Raw genomic sequence first — 21,634 nt, 5'->3', positions numbered from 1 at the left:
TCCAGTGTTTTTGGCTTTCCAGAGAATGGACACTCAACTGGGGACAGAGGTGGGTGCAGAAAATGATGACACACAGCTCCTTCAAAGGAGACATTTCTTGACTCCTCCATTACCAAAAGCCAAAAAATAATAATAAAAAATCTCTGTCTTGGACTGGGTTAACCTATGTGCTGTGTCTCTGAAGCTGAGGAGCTCCATCAAGACTGGGCCCTGAGCAGTGGGCAGGTGGGGGGACAGGCAAGTGAGGCAGGGACAGAAGAGAGTACCTTAACTAAGTACCATAAACAAACCTCAGGCATTGGAATCCTACTGCGGTAGAGACTGCTGGACAAGGGCACTCGGGCACCTCTGTGGTTGGGTCCATGGCTTCATCTGAGTCTGAAACCAAAATGGTTAAGTGCCATTCAGTGCCCTTAGCTGGGCACTGAAACACAGGGGAGAGGCTGATGAGACTTTGCCTCTATCCTGTCCAAATGTTCTGTTCCATAGATCCAGAAGCCGAGTGCCCAGAATGGGAGGACATCATGCCAAGGCCACAGAACAGAAAGAAAAGGGTGGCAGGAAAATGATGCCTCGCTTCTAACAGGACCTCACTCAGACATCTGGAATGAACACCTGGTCAGTGTCCAGACTGAGCCAGGCCCTGAGCAGTTTCCCAAGCCTCCCCTCTGGCCACAGCCTGTGTGCAGGTCACTCTACCAGCCACCAGAGAAAATGATCAGTTGTTTCACTATGGTCCACTGTAGGGCCAGAGGATGGATGCCTGGTGGTGTCAGAACCCCCACCCTGTGTTCTCAGAATTGGCTCTGCAAACAGCTCAGACCCCCAAGAACTGTAGGGGTGAGAGAGTTAGGGGGAGGGCTGAGGAGTGTGTCATGTATAGCACTTGTGGGATGGGGCAAGTTCTTGTTCTTGTCTTGCCTGTGTGTTTCGGCCCCTTTCTTTACACTTTCTACTTGGGCCTACTGTTCTTCAGCTTTCTGACAGCCTGTTCTTTTTATTGCTTAGAATTTTTTTAAAGGGGTGATAGATTTTCTTCTCAACAGTATGTTGAGACTTCCAAGATTTTCATGGAACCAGAGACCTTGAAAAGCACCTATAAGACTGGGAATCCAAGGCAGCCACCTTACTTCAGGACCTCAGGAGCTATGTGTATGGAAGAGTTCCACTTACTGCAAAGCAGGAACCCTCTAACACACTTTCTTGTTGACTGCATTTTATACCTACATAAAGGGCATCTATAGTAAATGCCATTTTTGAGGGCTGCATAGTATTCTATGTATGCATATATACCAATAGGATCTACAAAAAAAAATCTTCACTAGAGTACTGCTGAAACTGAACATCTCATAATCATTTTTATATTTTTAAAAACTGCCTGTTGGTATTATTTGCTGGTTTTGATTAATTTGTCTTTCTTTTAAATAAAAATCACTTTGCATATTAGATATTACACTTTTATATCACAAATTTTATAAAGGTATTTCTGCTTTTTACGTTTTATCTTTTAACCTCATTTGGGATTATTTGAAATGAAAACATACAGAAATATTTAGTTTTGAGTAGTCAATTTATCAATATATTCCCTGTGGCTGGTTTCTAGCTTTCATCTGACACTTAGAAAGTTTTTCTCTATTCCATGAAAATAAAAATATTTACTCGTGTCTTTGTTCCTTTTTTAAAGAAATCTTTATTTTTCCTCTTTACAAAAGTATTGCATGCTTATTGTTAAGAAACTAAACAGAAATAAGTTAATTTAAGTAGAGCGATTATCTTTATAATATGGGTTTTCCTGTCCAAGAACGAGATTTCTCTTTCCATTTTTTCAAGTTTCCTTTCATCACCCTCAGAGAAGACTTTTAATTTCCCCATATAGGTCTGCCATGATCATTGTTTAATCCTAGAAAATCTACTTTTCTTGATGCTGCTAGGGACAGGATATTTTCTTTCATTATATTTTCTAATTCTTGTTGGCACAAAACAAAGCTATTTATTTTTTGATGTTTCTTTTTAACTGTCATCTTTTCCTGATTCAAAATAGAATTAAAAAAAAAATTTGTTTCCATGTGAAAACTTTGCCATATTCATTTCCCTCTCAGGGTATTCCATGATGGTGAATTTGATGATACTTGATTCATTTTGGCATTAACGTTAAGAGTTTTCTACACCTTTCTTATTAGTATTTGACACTCTGATGCTAAGTTGGAAGCTAAACCTGAAGGCTTTCCAACACACATTATACAAATGTGGACTGTTATTAGGATTTTCCTTCACTATGGACATTCTGATGCTGACTAAGTTGGAAGCTAAACCTGAACGCTTTCCGACACACATTACACACATAGGGTTTCTTCCAAGTGTGGACTGTCTGATGTATAATACAGTCAGAACTAAAGCTGAAGCCTTTCCCACACTCCACACATCTAAAGGGTTTCTCCCCAGTGTGGCTTCTCTGATGTCGAATTAAGTGGGCATTAACATGGAAGGCTTTTCCACATTCCTTACATTGAAAGGGCTTCTCTCCAGTATGGATTCTCTGGTGCACAATATAGTCAGAACTACAGCTGAATGCCTTCTCACATTCCATACATTTGAAAGGTTTCTCCCCAGTGTGTATTCTCTGATGCCTAGTTAGTTTGGCATTAATACTAAAGGCTTTCCCACATTCCTTACATTGATAGGGCTTTTCTCCAGTATGGATTCGGTGATGATCAAATAGGTTTCTTTTAGAAGTAAAGCATTTCCTACATTCATTGCATTCAAAGGGTTTCTCCCCAGTGTGAATTCTCTGATGCTGCATTAGTTTTGCATTAACACTGAAGGCCTTTCCACACTCCTTACACTCATAGGGCTTCTCCCCAGTGTGGATTCTCAGATGCTGCCGAAGCTGGGAGTTGCACCTAAAGGCCTTCTCACATTCGCTGCACTCATAGGGTTTCTCACCTGTGTGGATTCTCTGGTGCTGAATTAATTTCCCTTTGACACCAAAAGCTTTTCCACATTCAGTGCACTCATAGGGTTTCTCACCGGTGTGGATTCTCTGATGTTGCATCAATTTTGCATTAACATTGAAGGCCTTTCCACACTCTTTACACTGATAGGGTTTCTCTCCAGTATGGATGTTCTGATGCTGCCTAAGCTGAGAACTGCACCTGAAGCCTTTTCCACACTCATTACATTCATAAGGTTTCTCTCCAGTATGGATTCTCTGATGTTGAATTAATTTTGCATTAACATTGAAAGCTTTCCCACAGTCATTACACTCATAAGGTTTCTCCCCAGTGTGGACTCTCTGATGTGTAATATATGCAGAACTACAGCTAAAGCCATTTCCACACTCCTTGCACCTATAGGGTTTCTCTCCCGTATGGACTCTCTGATGCCTACTTAGACTCCCATTAACACTGAAGGCCTTCCCACACACCTTACACTGATAAGGCTTCTCCCCACTGTGGATTGCCTGATGTGTGATATAGTGGGAACTGTAGCTGAAGCTTTTCCCACACTCCACACATTTGAAGGGTTTTTCCCCACTATGAAGTCTTTGATGCCAAATTAATTTTTCATTAACACTGAAGGCTTTGCCACACTCTGTGCACTGATAAACCTTCTCCTCGGTGTGGCTTTCTTGATGCTGAATAAGGTGAGAGTCATAGCTTAAGTTTTCCACTAATTCTTCACATTTGAAAGGTGTTTCTCCAGAATCAATTATTTCATGCTTAATAAGTTTTGTGTCAAAGCTGAAGGCTTTCTCCAGTTCTGTACACACGGGGGGCTGCTCTCCAGTGGAGATGGCATGACACTGATACAAATTTGGACTTTGACTTAAGAAAAAATCCTCCATGGGGCTTGCATCATTTTTCACTGTTCCATCAATGACACTGCTCTTTTCCTTCTTCATATTTCCTGCTGAGTGGATTGCTTGTCGTTTCTCTAGAATATAGGCTTCTGAGAAGTCTGTTTCCTGGGAAAATTCCCTTTGAAGTTCAAGTGATGTATAATCTTTTTCTTCACACATTTCCCTTGTCAAATTATTGTCAGTCTGAATACCTACTATAAAAAACAGAAAACATAAAATGTCATGTAAGAACCATGCTACAGAAAAGAACTGTGCTATAAAGGATCATAATCAAGGGGCTCCTTAAAATCACCAGACTAGGTCAAAGAACCTAAGGCTTATACATAAGGTGTAATAAATAATATGTAGCTGGCAAAAGAATAAAATAAATCTATATATGCTGACATTGAAAGATACCCAAGATACAACATTATGGATAAACAAGTTGAGAATAGTATATAGGTTCCATCTCTGTAAAGAAAAATAAAAAAGGCAGACACATACATTTATATATTTGTATACCTCCAGAAAACTTCTGGAAGAATACATAAGAAACTGAACAAAGTGGCATAGGAAGTTTGGTAGACTTATTTTTCCACTTTATACACTTTCTATACTATTTTGAGTATGTGTCAGTATTATAAATTTTAAAGTAATGATTAAAAAAGATTGTCAGTCTCACTCTGCCTAAAGGAAAGCCACTGTAAAGGACATAATCAATAATATGAAGGTTAAAAATGACACCAGCAGAATAAAACTCTAGGTCTTGTCCACCAGATCAGCATTCTTTCCATTGCACCATGCTTTTCTACATTCTGAAGTTTCTTTTTAGTTGTCCCTATGGCATTGAATTCCTTATTAATAAAAATAGAAAATGCTTAAGAAGGAAAAGGCACAGAATCCAAGCATATGTGGCAACACTGGGGATGACACATGTTAGCAGCACCAGGAAGCAAAGGGAAAGAATTTTGTTTCCTTCCTTAGAACTTCAACTCCAGGCTTTCCAAAATTCCCCCCATCTATTTCCTTTTTTGTCTACTTCAGAAGACTCTATTTAAGGCCCATTTGATCCCACCCCTTCCCACCCTCCTCCAGAATACTACTGCATTACCTTTGCCTTTTCCTTTCACCTCTTCCCTCAATCCTAAAATTGATCATTCCTTAAAATGCTTTCTATAATCCCAACAGTCTTTTGAACTACTGATCTCTGCATTTGTTCCCAAATTTCTCAAAAGGTTGGCCCAAATATGATGCCTCTATTTTTCCATCTTTCATCTCTCCTTAACCACATGTACTACGCCTCCTACCTCAATATTTCACTTTAGATGCCCACAATAAACCCAAGTGGTTGGGCAAGCATTTTCAAAATAATGTCAGTCTTTTGCCAATTAAAAAAATAACACTCATGTGTTACTGAATATTTGCCCTCCCTCTAAATTCATACGTTGAAATCCTAATCCCCAGTGTGACTGTATTAGGAGATGGGGCCTATATCAGAATACTCATGAATGGGATTAGTGCCTTTATAAAAGAGATCTAGAAGCTCCCTTCCCTTCTGTGAGAGGACACTGTGAGAAGACGCCTGTCTATTAACCAGGAAGCGGGCCTTTGCCAGACACAGAATCTGTCAGGACCTTGATCTTGGACTTCTCAGATGTAATAAATAAATTTTTGTAGTTTATAGGCCACCAAGTCTATGGTATAGTTATAGTAGCCCAAACTAAGACATCTATAGTTATCAGAAACTTACAAAGAAGAACATTAAAATTACCTGCAATACAACTACCTACAAGTAACTATAGTAGTCCCCTCTTATCTGAGGGGGAATATGTTCCAAAACCACTAGTAAATGCCTGAAACTTCGGATACTACTGAATCTCATATTTATTATGTTTTTTTCTATGCATATATACCAATGATAAAGTTTAAATTATAAATTAGGCACATTAAGAGATTAACAACAATAAAATAGAACAATCATAACAATATGCTGTGACAAACATTATGTGAATGTGGTATCTCTCTCTCTCTCAAAATATCTTAATATTTTTAGACCGTTGGTTGACCATGGGTAACTGAAACTAAGGAAAGCACGACCAAGGATAAGGGAAACTACTGTACTACAATCTTCTGATTTATTTCGTTCCCCAACCATTTTCTTTGCAATCATTTTTCTAAAAAGAAATATGCATTTTTTTCAAAACTGAAAATCGTTTCTTCCTTAAATATTTATGATGATCATTTTTAACACCTTTAGATATAATAAGAAAATATACTTTCCAATTGTTAAATAGTATTCCATCCTACAGAGGTACCTCAATTTAACCATCCTCCTTACACTGAAAATTCAGACTGTTTCCAATATTTTATTATATAAAATTATGATGGACTTATATGCATATGTATCTTTGTCTATACCTCTGATTACTTTATTAGGGTGCAGTCCTTGAAGGGAATATCCAGGTTACCAAGTACATACTTTTTTAAAGGTTTTTGATATGTATAACTAAAGTACTTTCTGGAAAGACTACCAATTCACATTCACCTCCAAAAGTTTATTCCTGTTTTGCTGCACTCTCATCAACACTTAGTTGTTCTCAATATGATAGATGAAATCTCTGCCCTGTTTTAATCTGTATTTCACTGGTTTCTACCAAGGGTGGACATGTTTCCCATTGATTAACATTCGCACTTCTTAAGTGGATCAACCACTTATATTCTTTGCTAATTTTTCTACACTAATGACTTTATTTACCAAATCCTACGGTGTGACAGATGTCAATATCCATCCTCCCTTTTCTGAAGTAGCAATATGCCCAGCAAAAACAATACTGTCCTTCCTCTCTTGCAGTGAGGATGGCCGTTTGACACAATTCCAGCAAATGTGATTTAAACAGAAATTGCTGGGTGGGTTTCCGAACACTTATAAAAACAAAGTTAACTTTGCTGACACAGGCCTCATTCCCTTTGCCCTTCCCCTTCTGGCTGCCGGAAGACCCTCTAATTCTTCACCCCAATTAACCCACACACACTGACTACATTAATGTTTTTATCCTCAGCTAAGATCATGATGGGTTGCTCAGAACTTCAAAGACTTCCAGATGGCCTGCAGCCTATAGAATGAAATCCGGACTCCTTTGATTAAAGACCTCACAATATCACTTTTTTCTTCTTTATTTGTCAAGCACATTACACTTCAAACTCTCCATTTCCAAAGCACGCCTTCCTTGGCCAGGTATCATCTAGCAAAATGATCAAATGGAATAAAAAACTCACTGAAACCATCTAAGAAAAATGAAGATTCATTGAAAAAAAATGCAAAAGAATCTCATGGACCCCAAGTGCAGGAAATAAAAGTGAGGCTTCAGGGGAAAAGAAAAGTCATCTGAAAAATAAAAGATTACAAAAAAAAAATTGAACTTTTAAATAAAATGGTTAATCACCTTTTAAAATGCAAAAAAAAAAAAGAAAAAAGAGAAGTCACCTGGCAGTTACTCTGCTTGCACCAATTAGAACCTTGCTACTTCAAGCGTGGTGGATGACCAGAAGAACTGGCCAGGGAGTATAATGGAAATGCAGACTCTTGGCCCTGCCCCAGACTTCCCAGACTTCCTAAATATCTGTGAGACCCCCAGGTGATTCATTTACACATGGACATTTAAGAAGCAATTGAAACCACTTCTTCCCTTAGGTTCCCACCTTACTTCCCCTACATATAGCTGTCTCCCTACCGCCACCAAAATAAAAATATTTAATTGTGCACACACTATAAGCTAGGCACTTGATATGTGTTATTTCATTTAATCCTCAACCTACAAGACTAGTACTATTTCCTCCTTTTACTATTATTCTCCATTTTCAGAGATGAGAACACTGAATCTTAGAAAAGTCAAAGAATTAAACCACTTGAAAGTCGCATGACTAGAAAGTACCACAGTTGGGACTGGAAAAGTCTACTCTAAAGACTATGCTTTTAACAACTTCTGCTTTTTTTTCATTTTTTTGAGATAGGGTCTCACTATGTTGCCTAAGCTGGAGTGTGGTGGTGTCATCATAGCTCACTGCAAATTCAAACTCCTGGGCTCAAGTGGTCCTCCCAACTCAGCCTCCTGAGTAGTGGGGACTACAGGTGTGCCTCACCACGCCTGCTTTATTTTTCTGTTTTTAATAGAGATGGGGTCTCATTATGCTGCCCAGGCTCATTTCTCCTTTTCTGTGTGAAAAGGCTGTTAATTCTCTTATCCTCCACATTAAGTAGACAATGCTTAGAAAATGGCAAAGGCCCCCCAAATTAATGAATCCACTAATTTTGTCTGAGAAAGGCAGGATTCCAAAATTAGGATTATAAAGAGTTAGAATGAGGCATTTGAAAAAAGATCTCTTCTTGGAATTAGACACAGAAAACTGCAAAGACCGAAAGGACTGTACCTATCTCTATAAATCAACAAAACTTATTCAAACTTTGTGTGGCTGGTCGATAAATGTGGCATGTTTACATGTTGCTGAAGTTGGCCTTCTTCCTCAAGAGCTAAACTTTCCAATGGAATGGGCAGTATGTGCCTCACTTACCAGTCCAGAGGCCCTGGGGGCCTGTTCCTATTCCGGTGGCCAGCAGAGAGGGGCCCCGCAGCTCACCTCCTTCCTCCAGTTGTGAGATCACAGCAGGTTTGAGAAGTGGAAATCCTGGTTTGGGGGAAGTAAATAGGACAGATAAATGAATAATCTCCTACAGTAAGTTCCTAAGCCTCTTCTCGGATCATCTCAGCAATGGGGAGGGAAGGTGAGAGCCCCAGGGGTTCCAAGCTTAAGGACCACGGGAAAGTGTTGGGGGACTTGGGAAGTGTGAGAGGGTGTAGGGGAGCTTGGGAAAGGCCCAGACTATGGGTCCAGGACCTCATGCAGGACAGGCAGGGAGATTCTGCACAAAAGGGTTACTATTAGATTGGTGCAAAAGTAATTGCAGTTTTATCATTGTTGAAATTTGCTATTGGAATACATTCTTAAATAAATGTGGTTTAGCTATACATCATTTTAAAGCCCATTTCTCACTCTATATTTTTTGTTAATGACCTATTATTACTTGCTGTTTATTTTATATTTATTTTAGACTATGGAAATGGTGTTAGACAAAAAGCAAACTCAAGCAATTTTCTTATTTGAGTTCAAGTCGTAAAATAGCAGAGACAACTTGCAACATAACAACACATTTGGCCCAGGAACTGCTAACTAATGTACAGCGCAGTGGTGGTTCACAAAGTTTTGCAAAGGAGATGAGAGCCTTGAAGATGAGGAGCGCAGTGGCTGGGCAACAGAAGTTGACAACGATCAACTGAGAGCAATCATCAAAGCTGATCCTCTTACAACTACACGAGAAGTTGCCGAGGAACCCAAGGTCGAAACAAATAAAGATGTGTTTGAGCCTAATTACGATGATTTAAAATTCATAGTCTGAAAACACAATTACTTTTGCACCAACCTAATACTTTCTGATCTTGGCCTGAAATATTCAGAGTCCACCAAGACCCTTAAAAAGATTCAAGATACAGGCGAGGTGATGGGGGACCTGAAGATGCTACTATGGAACAGGAAGTTACTGTATTCCACACTGTGCCAAAAACACAGCTTCCGTAGGGTGGATCAAAAGTACACACCAGTTCCAGCAAAGACCTATATAGGCCCACAACGGGCGTGGGGTTTGCCTTTCCCAGCAACCCCTAAGTCTAGGGGATTAGAACAGCCCTATGGGTCCTACGCAGTAAAGGATTACCAAAGACCCCACCTGCAACCTGTAGGGAAAAGGAAGCCAGGAACCTCAAATGGCAGAGTCTGGGTCCTGGGGGGAGAGAGACCTTACCCAGGGAGGCCACATTCCCATAATTCTCCAGCATCACATCCCTGTACAGGGCCCTCTGTGCAGGGGATAGGCCATCCCATTCCGTCTGCGTGAAGTACACAGCCACGTCCTCGAAGGTCACCGACTTCTGAAACAACAGGTTCCTGCTGCCCTAGGGCCAATTCCATGGCTCAGGCCCTAAGTGAGGGGCAGAGGGCAGTATAAGGGTTTGGGAGGGAGCTCGTGAGAGCACAAAATTAATAACAAGGGACAGATTTGAGAAAAAGCACCAGGAAAGTAAACCACAGAATACCCGACTTCTCCCACAACAGAGAAACCTCATAGCATTTTTAATACTTATAAAAGGTAACGTAAGATGAGCTAAAAGAAAAAAATTTTTCCATAAGCAAAATCTTCTAAAGCAACCCTGCTCTTTTGATTAGGCCACTCCCTCACTAGCAGAGTCAGGACGCATCTACCAGCAGTCCCCATGTCACCCCTTGAGGTCCAGGCTCCCCTGTGCCTGACCTCAGCCCCATTCCACTCCCCATACCTCACCCTCATCCTTACACCTCAAGCCCCCTGCTAAGAACAGTCATGGCTTCTGTCTCAGCCAGCCCCCATCAGCCACCTGGTATCCATCACAGACCCACCACCAAGGGGCTGCGCAGCCTCTGTTTGATCACCTCCAGCCAAGGGACTCAGTGCTGCCCAGGCTGGGGGGGGTTTTCCCTGAAAACCCGGGCTTTTCTGTTACTCTCTCCCAGTCAAGCCTCATCCTTTCCACCTGTTCCCAAGACTTACTGATTTTCCAAGAAGGCTTGGGAAAGAAGGGAGACCAGCCTTCCCAATGGCGGGCCACTCTGCCATCCTTTTGGCTTCTCTTCTTTGTGTCACTAAGCTTTGAGGTCAGCACAAGCCCTGCCACTCAGCGTTGATGCTGCATGTCACTCCAAGGCCCAACCCCTCCTCTGGCTGGCTGGCCTCTGCCCACTCCAGCCTTCCATGAAGACCCAGGAGAATCACTGGCAGGGATCTGTCTCTCAACTCTTTTCTGCCAGGACTTGCTTTCCTTGATGCTACTGATCTCCACCCGTCAACAATTCTGGTCCAACCTTTATGTGTTTCTGTCCTCTTTGTGTGACCTTAGACAGGTCAAGTACTTCTCTGTACAAAATTAAATGCCTTCACTGTGTGCCAACACCCTTTTCCCCAGTAAGCTGGCACTTGCTCCTGAACCTGCACCTCAGTGGATGTCAGCACCATCCTCGCAGAAAACCTCAGTTAGAAACCTGGGGCTCATTCTTGACTTCCCCTAATCCTTATCCTTAGCCCTAATCCTTGACTCTCTTTGTCCTGAAGACTTTTGTCTTAAGCATTACTGGAACTGGCTCCCTCCTCTTCAACAGCTACTTTCCTTGATGAAGCCCATATCACCTGGACCGGCAGGATTCATTCTCAAGTGCTCACCTTGCTTTTGAATCTTCCCTAAAAATTATTCCACACACATTGCAAATCTAACCAACTTAACATCACTGATTTCACAGTTGTCTTATGGTCAAGCAGTTACAAATCTCATGATAACTTTGTGACCTTGAGCAGGTTACTCTCCTCCCCTTTGCCTTCCTTTGTTTTTGGTAGGAAGAGTACAATGCAGCACCTATCAAAGAGGGCGGCTGTCAGGACTGAATGATCACACAAAGGGGTTTGCAGCATGGGAAGCTTCAAACGGTGCCTCTGTGACTATATTATTCCCAACCCGTAGCCCATGGAGGTCCATGGATGAGCTTCAGGTGGTCCATAAAGTCCCTGAAAGTGTATGGAAATTTTGGGTTGCAGGTTTATTTTCTGGGGGAGAGGATGGAGAGCTCTTATCACAGACCTAAAGTCTGAGCCACTGCACCCCAATCCCTGAAAGCCTCACAAGGACAATGAGATACTCTGTCCCACAGGATTCCTTGTCTGTCCCTTTTCTTGACTCCACTTACTGTCATCCTCCCCCTGCCCCTGAATTAGAGGCATAGCCATCCCTCTGTTTGATCTGGTCCTGCTACTCAACTCCCCTATACCCACACCACTGAGACTCCCAGTCCCCTGCAGTTCTCTTCCATTCAGATCTATGCACAGGGCATCCTACATGGGCAGTTTCCATGTCCCCAGTGCCCTGGAGCCCTGTGCTGGGAGACCACCTGCTGCCTCCTACTCAGCACCACCCTGGTCTCTGCTGCCCTGCCTTCATGCCACCTCCTTCCCGAAAGTTCCAGTCCAGCAGGAGGATGCAGCTTTCATCTCAGGGCTCATCTCAAGGCTCACCAGTCCCCCTTCTCACATCTCAATCAGAAACTGCCCAGAGCAAGAACTGAAGGACCCACAGCTCACCTGGGACCAGGCTGTCAGGAGCATGGCTGCCATCACCTGGTCTCCCCTTCAGAGCAGGGCTGGAGCTGAGCAGAAACAGAGAGGGACAAGTGTGAGTCAAGCCACCCCTACCAGGAGCAGCACAGAGCCTCCCACAAGATGTGAGATACAGGCAGCCTGCATCCAGGCAGGACTGGGAACAAGAGCTGCCACAGGAAGAACAGGGTGATCTGTTCACTGGCTCGGTGCCTAGAAGTGGCATAGAATATGAAAAAAAATTATGCAGGTTTACATGGCTTTACTCATTAAGAAACATACATCTGCATTATAAATGTATAGAAAATCAGAAGATAGACACAAAACGATGATAAAATCATTGCATGGTAGTAGGATATGATTTTTTTTAAGTTTTAATATTCTATTTTTATTATTTAAAATTTATAGAATGAGTAGTAATATTACTTTTGCAATTGAAAAAGAAGAAATTTTACATTTTCCTAAAATATCCATTTCTTCCAGGATTTCAACTTTACTGGTAAAGAGCTGTAGAAAACACTGGTTCACGATTCTTTTCATTTCTTCCCTATCTGGAGCTAATTTGCTGTTCCCACTTCTCTTTTGCATATATGCACTTTCCAGACCTTTTCCCCAGGGTCAGTGTTATGGACTAAATGTTTATGTAACCCCGAAATTCATATAGTCAAGTTCTGACCCCCCATTTGACTGCATTTGGAGATAGGGCCTATGAGTAGGTAATAAAGTTAAATGAGGACTGAAGGGTGACAGGCCCTAAACCAACAGGGCTGGTGCCTTTGTAAGAAGAGGAACGCCAGAAGCCACGCTCACACTCACTCGCTCTGCCACTCTTTGCCCTGTGAGGACACAATGAGAAGGCTGCCATCTGTAAGCCAAGAAGATAGCCCTGGCAGGAACCGAAATCAGCAGCACCTTGACCTTGGACTCCAGTCTTCAGAACTGTGAAAAATAAATACCTTCTCTTTAAGCCACCCAGTCTATAGTATCTGTCATGGGCTGCCAATAAATCTCAAGTAGACTAATATACTTAGGCTGAGCGATAGTTTATTTATTAACATTTTAATGTGGTTTTCTTTTATTTCTAAAGAACCAGCTTTTCTATTTCCTAAGCAATACCACTCTCTTCTATTTGTTTTTAATTCACCAATTCTGCTTTATTAGTTTGTTCCTTTAGATTTGTAAGGGACAGTTTAAGCACCACTCTAAATCCTCATGTCCCATCCTCAGTCCGGTTTTAAGGAGGCTTTGATCAGTTTTGGGCAGCTTCAACTTACCAATGTCTCTGCAAAAACCTACACCACATATGCCTGGTTTCTGCCCTGGGCCTTCTCTGGTGTCCCATGTGGGACACCTGTAGACACCTGCTGGGCCCTGAAATGCAGGGGAGTTAACACCTGCAGGACCACCTTCAACCAATAGGAGACAGAAGCCAAGGCATAAATGTTAAATGTTCCCCCCAACTCCCACCGTTAGTCCCCCAGGTGGGCAGCCTTGAGACTCCAAGGCTCCTCAAAAAGACCCTGCAAGACAGAGCCTGTTGAGGGCTGAGCCAAACAACACGTCCTTGTACTGGTCCTCCCTCCTTCTCTGTTTCACTCACCTTGTCTTTCATACTGCTCCTGTAACCATATTCCTAAGTAAATTCCTATGCACAAATCTTTGTTCCATGTTCTGCTTTTGGGGGAAGCTACACTGCAAAAGGTTTTTTTTCCTATCTTCTTCAAGTTGCATGATTTATTCATTTATTTTCATCCTTTCCCTTGGCAGTTAAAGCTTGTAGGGCCATAAATTTTCCTCTGAATATGCTATTAGACACATTCCAGGCATTTTTATATTTCATTTCATTTCATTTAAGTAGTGTTATAGGATTATTCTTTTTTTTTTTTTTTTTTTGGAGACAGGGTCTCACTCTGTTGTCCAGGCTAGAGTGCAGCGGCGTCATCATAGCTCACTGCAACCTCAAACTCCTGGGTTCAAGCCATGCTCCTACCTCAGCTTCTTGAGTAGCTTAGGACTACAGACTCAGGACACCAAACCCGGCTGACTTTAATTACTATTTTATAGCCAGTCAACAACTCTGTTTTGTCTCTGATCGAACACTGTTTAGGACAGTTTGTTGGTGCTAATTTTTTCTCTATTGATAAGTTCTGGATTTAGTGCATGATGTTTAAATAACCTAATGTATTAACTTCTACTTTACAGATTTTTTTCAGGTTGCTTTGTGGCTAAGTATCTATTTAAAAAAATATTCTGTGGTGTTTACACAGAAAACTTGTTCTATGATGACAGAGTATATAATTCTACTCTAATCTAATAAATCAATTCTACAAATTACACTATAAAGATTTTCTACATAATCCTTCATTATTTTTACCTAATCAAACCAAGACAGCCAGTGAAGAGCTAACACTCACAAAACACTGAGCCCAAGTATGTCATGAGATAGTCCTTTCAATTCTTTAAGAAATGAATAATTTTAGGGGTGGGTGTGGTAGCTTACATCTGTAATTCCAGCACTTTCAGAGGCCAAACAGGGAGGACTGCTTGAAGCTAGGAGTTTGAGACCAGCCTCCGCAGCACAGAGAGATCCCATCTCTACAGAAAAATAGCAAAATTAGCCAGATGTGGTGTCCTGAGTCTGTAGTCCTAAGCTACTCAAGAAGCTGAGGTAGGAGTATGGCTTGAACCCAGGAGTTTGAGGTTGCAGTGAGCTAAGACGACGCCACTGCACTCTAGCCTCAACAACAGAGTGAGACCCTGTCTCCAAAAAAAAAAAAAAAAAGAAGAATCCTATAACACTAATTGTAGCACAGCACAGCAAAATAAGTTTCCCAATTCTTTTTATGATGCCAGCACAATACTAATACAAAAACCATAGACCAGTCTCATTTATGAATAGTGATGCAAAAATTCTAAATATTAAGGAATAGACCAATAGTTCATTAAAGTAATGTATCGTGACTAAGTAGATCATCCCATGAATGCAAGTAAAGTTCAATATTAGGACACAAATTAGTATCTTTTCCACACTAACAAATCAAAGAAAGATAAACATATTATGCAACTCAACAGATATCAAAGGTGTGTGAAATAATTCAACATTCATAGCTAATTTTAAACACTCACACTGAGCGTAGTGGCAGTGGCTCATTCCTGTAATCCCAGCACTTTGGGAGTCCAAGGCAGGAGGACTGCTTGAGCCCAGGAGTTTTAGCCCGGGCTGGGGAACACTGCGAGACCCTGTCTCTACAAAAACTAACTAAATAAACACACCTGAGAGAAACTCTCATATATAGGAGATATGTGAAAAAATAATTCATTATCAGCTGTATTTAAATAGCAAAAAACTAGAAACAACCCACAGATCCATTGAGAATACATCAATAAATTTTTTAAGTTTTTAAGTTTTTAAGTTTTACAATGGAACATTACCTAGCAGCTACACACAACATGAATGAATTTAGGAACATCATATGGAATTATGTGAATCCAGATTACTAAACACAATGATGCCATGTATATGAAGCTCGAAAACCCAAAAGTTAAACGTTGTTTACAGATATATGCGTATTTCATAAAAATCCCTTTAAAAAATAGTAAGGCTACGATTAACACCAAATTCAAGATAGCAGTTACCTTTAGAGGTGGGAGGCTGGGAGTTGGGTTGAGGAGAAATACAGTACTAGCAATGTTCTCTTCCTTAATTGGGTGGTGTGTTCACGGGTGCTCATTTTAATATATATATATATATAAACATATATATTTGATACACACACAAACACACCAAGCAGGAGTGAAGGTGAGGACCTAAAATCGAATACTAACAAGAGGAAAGGAGCCTCACTATACTACAACTGAATAACATAACCACACTGAAGTGGTGGGAAGGAAAAGAACCAAGTAATTTTGGAAACCAGTATTTTGACTGAACACTATACGGCTAAAGACAAAAAGACTTGTATTTGAATACTGTACTCTAGGTAGTAAATTTGTTCTGCAAGGTGTTGAATTAGCAATGCTTAAACAATTTTACGTATATTCAAGAACTATGCAAATTCATAATTACACTGCAGATGTCATTTCCAAGTAGTTGTCACCCTACAGCCGAAGAGGAGTAGGACCGAGTTACCTTTTGGGACTGGCAACACAGTAGGAGACAGGGCCCTCCAAAAGCCAGGCTTCTTCTGCTCCTGGCAGGGGATCTGCTTTTTCTGAGCTCCCAGTCGGTCCTGATTCATGACCCTATGTCACCAGCCTGGGAGCACACACAGTCCAAACCTGAGGTGCAAGACCTCAGTGTGTCAAAAAACTTGTGGTATCACCTCGGGCTGCTTCACTCCCGCAAATCTTCACCCCCCTGGCGGCACCGACACATCTTCCCCGAACAGATTAAGTACTAAATACCGGGGGCTTCGTGGCTCTGACAGCAACACGGGCTTTGCTTTCCACTGTACGGAATGTATATTCGGACTCTAAGACCAAAGCGGGAGTCGAGGAGGGCAGAAGACCCCGGGCCGCCGCCGTGCTCCCTTCCCCCAGCCCGGGCCTCCCGGCAGCGCTGTCCGCGGGAGACTCAGCGCCACCCAGATGCAGGCGCTCCCCAACTGCGTCCAGAGCCTTGGGGCCCGGGCACCGCCCACGAGGCCCACAGTCCGGCACTCACCTTTGCAGCCCGCGGCTCCGCGCCGCTGACGGAAGTGCGTCACCAGGCAGCGTCCGAGCCTTTCTAGGAGCAGGGGCGCCTCCTCTCTATGGTGCTCTCGCCCGCCCGCTGCGGCTGCAGACCTGTCCTTGAGAGTTTTGCTCCCTTTGCCCTTCTCCCTCTGGTCTGACCCGTGAGGGTCGTTACTCCTCCGGGGGTTGGGACAGGCAAGAATCAGCGTTGAGCGCGGGGCCCAGCCCGGGGAGACGCGCCAAGAATCTGAGTCTTGGTAAAGCTGCAGGTGCAACTATGTTTGGGAGTCTCCGGACTGGACCGATGGTTCACACGCTGCCAAGACCCAGATCTAGTGCCCCTTCCTTTAGTTCTTTATCTTTTTCGAGACAGAGTCTCACTATGTCACCCCGGGCCGGAGGGCAGTGACACGATCATAGCTCACTGCAACCTCAAACTCCTAGTCTCAAGCGATCCTCCTGCCTCAGCCTCCCAAGTAGCTGGACTACAGATGCGCACCACGCCCGGCTCCAGTGCCCCCTTTTTCTAGCAAATATTCTGTAATGTCCACTTAATTCTCCTGACCTGAAACTCATAAATAATGGCCTAGAAAATGATAATATAAAGAATCTACATTTTAAAAATTAATGTTATGCCTTAAGTGTAATGAAGGAGAAATAAAAGGAACATAATTTTTAATTAAAAAACACATACTTCAATATGCCAATGTTTGGCCATGACTGCTGTAGGAGACCTAATGAAATGGTCTGATATTAGTCTTTACACACAAAATTTGCCTGAATTGCCACAGCCACAAGCTGTGTCTTATATTGGTGTTTCAAAAATCACAAGTATGATCCAGAATGGTAAACACTTTTTGATGAAGTTCTGAATGAAACACAGGACATTGTATTGATTATACAGTGGATATATTCTTGGAACATCAGTGTACATTAAAACTGTGCAAAAAATACATTGTGTTTATCTACATCAGTTAGCTGCTAGGTTCAAGTAATTTACAAATACGGTTTTCATTTACACGAATGTCCTGCAAGACATTTGAAAGTCTGAAAATGTTTTAGATCCTGTGCCTGCAGGACTTGTGGCACTCGAGTGGCTCCCATCCCTAATGCTAGTAGCAATGCCACCACCACCACCACCACCAAATGTTAACTAAATACCTCCCATGATTTCCAAAATTAGCCCTGGTGGGAGACAGTACTAAACACCACCGGACTGTACCACCCTTACATTCCCACCCTCAATCCTGATGGTGTAGCCCTTTCTTCCTTCCAGCTCCCATCCCTCCAATGCTGCTGCACTGGAAGGTGGTGGTTGGCCTAACTCACCTCTGCAAGCTCTTATCACTCCCATTCTTTCCCCCTCCCAACTTCATCCCCACTTGCTGAACATGCTGTTCTCTAAACCTAGAATGCCCTCCCCTTCCTCTTCTTACCCTCCATCTTAACTGTTACCGGAAGCATCAGCTCAAATCCTATTTCCCATGAGAAGCTTATGGTTTCCCCTGACCACCCAGAATAAGGCAGGTCCCCCATTTATGTGCCATCACAGTATTTCTCAGGACTTGGAACATCTGTACCTAATTAATGGTGATATTTTATTTAAATATCTAGGTCTTCTCTGGTAGCTCCAGAGAGCAGGGACTATTAATATATCTACCTTGTTCAACACTGTTATCCTCAGCTAGAGCACAAAGGAGGAGCAATAAACGTCTGTTGTTGGCATGGTCCAAAGGCTCCAGCCCCAACTCCTAGGTAGAACCCTACTTTACTTTTGTGCCACTGAGCATAGGATATGTCTTATCCCTGGGATCCTGGCATTTACCATGGCCAGAAGCCCTTCTCTGCCTTGCCCTGACTCTGATCCTCACTGATTTCCAAAATGAACACTTTATGTGGCTTCTTTCATTTGAAACAAAAAATGGTCCCTGTGATTGGGCAGAGTGGGATTACACTGCTCTAGGCCATACGTGCTACTTTTCACTTCTTCCTAGACTCAGATATCAGACTTCTAGGCAGGAGTGAGGGCTTATTGAAAGAAATAGGAAGGAATTAGGAGATAACACCATCAAATAAATGGGGGCCCCCGTTAGATCATAAATTACTTAATTTTACAGATAAGAAAATAAAGCCCCTTTAAAAAAAAAAAAAACAAAAAACCACAAAACTTCTAGTCCTACTGCTATCCAAGGTGCTAGCTCTACCTCATTCGGGTGTTCCTGGAGCTCTCCAAGGTCCTGGCTCAGGCTTCAGAACCCTTGTTCTCCAACCTGATGCTGGTCCCTCTGATTATATTTTAAGCCTGATCTCCAGATATCTGTCTCATCCTCTGTCTTCCTTTGAACTCAGTTGGCCAGAACCTGACACATCTCACCTAGCCACCCCGTTCCCGCTCCTCTCTGCCTATCACCCTGCCTCACACTCCAGAGAATTCCAAGGATGAGAATTTCTTGTGGACACAAATGGCCAAGAGAGGCTCTTTTGGAAAGCTTTCTTGCATCTTAAAGATTTCTATAAACATGAGTTATTGGCTTTGAAAATTTAAAAAGACAGACTAGATATTGTTCTTGTTGGTAACAATACATTACTTCAACAGAATTTAAGCATAATGAGAGTGTAATAAGATTGGAAACTTCATTATGTTCCAATTGCTTTATTTAACATTAAATCCCCCGAATTACCTTACATGCAGGTGTTCTGAGCTATGAAAGCATCTGTCATCTGAATTCAACTTTACTATTAGACACATTTGTGTTTATTATGTTTTTTCTCACCTCATCCTGAGAAAGGTGCATCCTGATATTATATCTATTTTATAGATAATGAAAAATAAAGCTTATAGGTTACAGCCTTTGTAAACCATAGAACATAGTGGAGTAGACACACTTTAAAATAAATCAGCACCTGGATAAATACACCATGGTAAACTTTCATTCATGTGATAAAGACAAAAAGCAAGGTGTTTAGGACCACTTAAGGAACAATTGTGGTAGTCTAGGAAACACTGGTGGCTCAGACCAGGCATAAAAACTAATACAGTAATCATAACTGATTCAAGGACAGTTACTCATTTGGAGGGGGCTTCCTGACAGTGGTCCTGGGGTGAGGGTGCTAACTACTCAATAGTGAATGCCAGAAAAAAGAAAACCAACCTCACTCAGCTGTCCCATCTCAAAGCTGAAAAACCTCAGAGGAGCCAGCTCACTGACTCAGGTATTTGATATGAAGACACCCATTTTCAGATGGTGTTGAGAGGAATACATGTTTAACTCCCCAAAGCTACACAGCCGCAAGGGTAGGGCAACCTAAGAACTGGACTCTCTGCCTTATCTACAGATGTACGCTACCTCCCCCACAACAGCTATACTGGGACACTGTACGAGACAGATTTTACTATTCTAGGTCAACTTATGCTTCCCCTTACAATGCCAAGCCCCCATCTACCTCTGTGAAGCTGAGCAGTCCCTGTCTTGACTTGTTCCTGATCTCTCCTCCACCCCTAAGGAGCATATCAGTTTCCCACAACCACCCTGCTTCTGTCGCCAAGGCACAGACTTTATATCCAACCTCTACAGGGCAGCCTATGTATTGGTTAGAACATGAGATCTGGACCCAGGCTGCCTGCGTGTGAATCCCTACTCCACTATTTACCGTGCCCTTGGGCAACCTATAATCAGTTTCCTCAACTGTAACATGGAGCTAAGTACACCCCCTTCTTCATTTACTGTACTCAGTAAATGTGTGTAGTGATTAGTGTAATGTGTAGTGAAAGTGTCTGACATATGATAATTGCCCCCCAAAAAATTACTGCTGTTATAATTTACTAGAGGGCAGTTGTAGCTGATGCAACATGTGAAACTAACAGTTCCTTGCCCAGTTACCTTAACCAGTTTCTTTTCTGGGTGACTTTTCGATTTTCTGCCCTTAAAATGATACCCCTAGAAATAACCCAAATGCTCACCAACAATAAGCAACTTACGTAGTGGAATACTACATGTGTCACTAGCAGTGATAATGAATCTATACTGAGGATACCATTACAGTACAAGAACAGGCAAAATTATTTACGGTGACAGAAGTCATAATAGGTTATGATGAGAGAGAGGTAACAACTGGAATATGGTACACGGAGATCTGAGGTGCTGGTATGTTCTTTTTCTTGATCTTGGCAATTGTAAGACTATGTTCTTTCTAAAAATTCATGTTGTACAACTATGACTCATGCATTTTTTCCATACACTTCAATTAAATAACATCTACTTCAGTGATTACCCCAGTTGGTCAGTACAACTGCTCATCCAACTGTTGGCAAGGAAAAGGTAGTGAAGCCCCCCAGGTGCTACACTCTGGGGGCAGGTAGTCTGGAATTGGGTAGGGTGACTCCAACAGTGGCTGATGGCAGAAAGACACATGGGAAAAGAGGGTGCAGATTATTTTCATCACCTAAAGGGCCAGCTCTTTGTTTCCCTACCAAGATGTCTCTGCAGTATGCCTTTTGTTGGCCCACTAACCAGATCGAAGAGCAGAGTGGGCATGTTATTCTAGGCATTAAGCTGGCAAATATTAATATCAACATTAATACATACAACACCCTGGCATTTGCCAGCTTAATGCCTAGAATAGCATCCATTCAAAATAAAAACAGTATAAATACAAAGAGTGAAAGCTTTCAGTTTCATAGGTAAGACTTTTCTTGAGAATGGATTCACTGACACAGTTTTGTATTGAGAAACACAAATTTGTTGTTCTAGAAAAAATTTTTTTTTCTAGCAAATTTTCTGTTCTAGCCCTTAAGCTAGAAGAATTTCTATTCTCTGGTGGTGTCCTGATGTAGCCTGCGCTCTCCAGTGTTGCAATGTGTTTCCCAATCTCATTGCAATCATGGGCTTTGGGAG

The 21,634-nt window shown here is 42.0% G+C and overlaps 1 protein-coding gene across 2 annotated transcripts; it reads right to left on the bottom strand.

The window, feature by feature from the left end:
* Window positions 1–1,458: 1,458 nt before the first annotated feature.
* On the bottom strand, window positions 1,459–13,916 carry ZNF23 (zinc finger protein 23). 2 transcript variants are annotated; one of them, XM_012742625.3, is made up of 4 exons: window positions 12,051–13,916; window positions 9,693–9,819; window positions 8,408–8,521; window positions 1,459–4,053 (listed from the first exon to the last, which is right to left on the bottom strand). In XM_012742625.3, exons 1-4 carry the CDS (start codon window positions 12,081–12,083, stop codon window positions 2,258–2,260), a joined length of 2,070 nt encoding a protein of 689 aa, XP_012598079.2. In that variant the 5' UTR covers window positions 12,084–13,916; the 3' UTR covers window positions 1,459–2,257. The 2 variants fall into 2 exon arrangements, with proteins under 2 accessions (XP_012598079.2, XP_012598082.2); XM_012742628.3 differs by having other exon boundaries at window positions 1,460–4,053; window positions 9,693–9,869; window positions 12,051–13,915.
* Between the last annotated feature and the right edge of the window lie 7,718 nt (window positions 13,917–21,634).

This window comes from Microcebus murinus, chromosome 20 (assembly GCF_040939455.1).
Source record: "Microcebus murinus isolate Inina chromosome 20, M.murinus_Inina_mat1.0, whole genome shotgun sequence".
In the NCBI taxonomy this organism is placed as follows: domain Eukaryota; kingdom Metazoa; phylum Chordata; class Mammalia; order Primates; family Cheirogaleidae; genus Microcebus; species Microcebus murinus.
Note: the sequence above shows the minus strand (reverse complement) of the source record. Positions and strands in the feature narration are given on the sequence as shown.

What these genes read in the sequence shown, in the direction of transcription:
- ZNF23 (XM_012742625.3), bottom strand. Translation starts at nt 12,083, where the DNA reads ATGGCAGCCATGCTCCTGACAGCCTGGTCCCAG. An exon ending in TGGGAATGTGGCCTCCCTGG is followed by an intron (nt 8,522 to 9,692) that starts GTAAGGTCTCTC and finishes CCCCCAAACCAG; the next exon opens with GATTTCCACTTCTCAAACCT. An exon ending in CCCCCAGGGCCTCTGGACTG is followed by an intron (nt 4,054 to 8,407) that starts GTAAGTGAGGCA and finishes TGTTTTTTATAG; the next exon opens with TAGGTATTCAGACTGACAAT.